This window comes from Equus asinus, chromosome 3, assembly GCF_041296235.1.
Source record: "Equus asinus isolate D_3611 breed Donkey chromosome 3, EquAss-T2T_v2, whole genome shotgun sequence".
Taxonomy (NCBI): Eukaryota; Metazoa; Chordata; class Mammalia; order Perissodactyla; family Equidae; genus Equus; species Equus asinus.
Window position 1 is genome coordinate 74,066,160 of NC_091792.1, and position 2,667 is coordinate 74,068,826.

At 39.3% G+C, this 2,667-nt stretch overlaps 1 protein-coding gene across 1 annotated transcript; it reads right to left on the minus strand.

Moving 5' to 3' along the window:
• Nucleotides 1-1,214: 1,214 nt before the first annotated feature.
• Nucleotides 1,215-2,186, minus strand: LOC106824874 (olfactory receptor 11L1-like). The gene has a single exon (XM_014831394.1). The coding sequence runs from the start codon at nucleotides 2,184-2,186 to the stop codon at nucleotides 1,215-1,217; it is 972 nt and encodes a 323-aa protein (XP_014686880.1).
• Between the last annotated feature and the right edge of the window lie 481 nt (nucleotides 2,187-2,667).

Consider the following 2,667-nt stretch of genomic DNA (forward strand, 5'->3'; position numbering starts at 1 on the left):
TGTTCAATGTGTATACACCAGGTTGAACTTTATTGTTTCATAACAATCATCACAGATAGAAATAAATCAATTTTTCCTTTGATGATTCATTACAATTTTCTCTCCCTCTGAAGACTGCATGCTCCACTAAGGCAAAGTCTTCCTTGGTTGTTTCTATATCAACCCAGACTACAGCAAGAGGACTAGAATATACCAGGGGATTGAAAATATTTGTGGAATTGATGAATAAAATAATGGGCAGGATTAGTAGAGGTCTTCTAAATATTGGCTGAACAAAAGAATATTTGAGAGTGATTTAAGCCTGTTAATGTATGGTCTTTGAGTCCCAGGGCTCACGATAGCATATAACACTTTGGGTTTTTTGTTCCCTCCCTTTTCCGTTTGCTCCTTTCCCTTCCCTTCCCTACTCTCCCCTTCCTTGCTTCCCATTTTCCCTCCTTCCTTCCTCTCTTGCCATCTTTTCCCTTCCCTTCCCATTTCCCTTGATCTCTTCCCTTCCTTCCTTCTCTGTCCCTCTTTCTTTATTTCTTTTTCATTTTTATCTGTCTGTCTTTCTTTCCGCTTCTTTGTCTTTCTCCTTCTCCCTCTCCCACTCCATCCTTTTCCACTCATCCCTCCCCTCAACCTGTGGCCCTTCCTTATTTTCCTAAAATTCTGGTAAAAAATATTAAAGTTCTAAGTTATTATGGATAAATCTTTGGTGTCTCAAAAATCCTTCTTTGTTCTTTCTTGTCATTAGCAGATAATTTAGGTCAACTCACAATTCACATATTATTTCTTTTCTTTTATAATTCATTCATTCTGCAGATATTTAACACGAACCAATAGCACACGATGCTAAGTCTGCAAGTCCAGTGTCCTAACAGTACTTTAAAAGTGTATAAATTTATGTACTTAGGCTTTATGAACACAAGATTAATCATATTGCAGAATCTGAAAGGTATGTATGTGTCATCATCATGCAATGGAATTATACAATCAGATTCAAGTCAGAAGATGAAAGAAAGTTTATAAAGGCAAAATTACCCCCAAAATAGTTTCATAGGGCCAATTTATCTTCTGACTAGTTGTTGGAAAGGGGTCATGAAGAGCTATTTCATTACAGCTTGTGGAATTTGACATAATGCCGATGATGGTGTTTAGTTCTGAAGGCTCTAACTGGCTATTCACTTATCCCTGAACTTAATCCACTGGATATCCTGTAGTGATATTCCTTAACTAATAAAGAAAATTTCCTTCATTCTTACTCCACAGATGCCACATTTATTTGCCACAACTTTTTTAACGGCCACTTTGAAGTCTTTGTTCCTCAAGCTGTAGATAACAGGGTTCAGCAATGGGGTGACCACGGTGTAGAAGACAGAAATGATCTTGTTGATTTCAGGTGACAGATGGGTATTGGGGAAAACATACATGGAGATCATGGATCCATAGTAGATAGTGACAACAAGCAAATGGGAGCCACATGTGGCAAAAGTCTTCATCTGGCCAGAGGCTGAAGGAATTCTCAATATGGAGGACACAATGAAAACATAGGAAACAAGTGTAAGAAAAAAGCAAATGCATAGCACAGCAATTGACAGGATAAAGATGACCATCTCTGTGATATAAATGCTGGAACACGAGAGCTGCATGAGGGGAGGGAGGTCACAGAATAAACGATTGATCTGATTGGGCCCACAGAAATCCAACTTGGAAATCATCAGGGAGGGCAAAAATCCTGTGCTGAACCGTGTCAACCAGGAGCTTGCCACCAACTTGCTGCACATCTCAGGACTCATCAGGAAAGTGTAGTGTAATGGGCTGCAGATGGCCAGATATCGATCATAGGCCATCATGGCCAGAAGAAAGCACTCAGTAGCCCCAAAGAACACAAAAAAGTAGAGCTGGGCCATACAGGCAGGGAAAGAGATGAACTGGCCCCAGGAAAGCAGGTTGGCTAGGAGAAGGGGAACAATGGTGGATGTATACCAGATCTCCAGCAAGGAGAGGTGTTTGAGGAACATGTACATAGGTGAGTGCAGTCGCTGGTCCTGGCTCACCACTACAATAATGACAACATTCCCTGTTACTGTGAGGAAGTAGATGAGCAAGAAAATGGCAAACAGGATGGTCTGCCACTCAAGAAGGTCCTGGAATCCTAGCAGCTGAAACTCAGTGACAGTGGATATATTTTGGGGCTCCATTTCCTGTGGAGAGGGGAAACATTTTGGAAAAGTAGTATAAACAAGGAATAAAAATATGTGTAACAATTGATATTTTGAACTTCAGAAATAATTTTTTTAAATAGTTTGAATTTTTATGCACAGCATTTTGTAAGAACAAATGCATAATTTAATCTAACTTTTATAAAAATACATTTTCATATCACAAGCTGAATGTGAATATTAGATCTTGGAATGAATCTCTGCAAATTCCATTTGTATGGTTCTCTGAAACCTGGAAAAAGTCTGAGATCCAAAGATATAAGCAAAAAGGACATTGATTGAAACCAAACTCAAACTGATAACAACAAAGTTTAAAAAAATTAAGGTGCATGTGTAAGGAAATTCCTTTCTTTTCTCACATGTGAGCTTTGTCTAAAAAAGAAGTCAGGAGGATGACCTGGTGGCACAGCGGTTAAGTTCACACGTTCCGGTTTGGCAGCCCAGGATTCACTGGTTTGGA

Coding starts and splice junctions, on each gene's coding strand:
- LOC106824874 (XM_014831394.1), bottom strand. CDS start 2,186: ATGGAGCCCCAAAATATATCCACTGTCACTGAGTTTCAGCTGCTAGGA.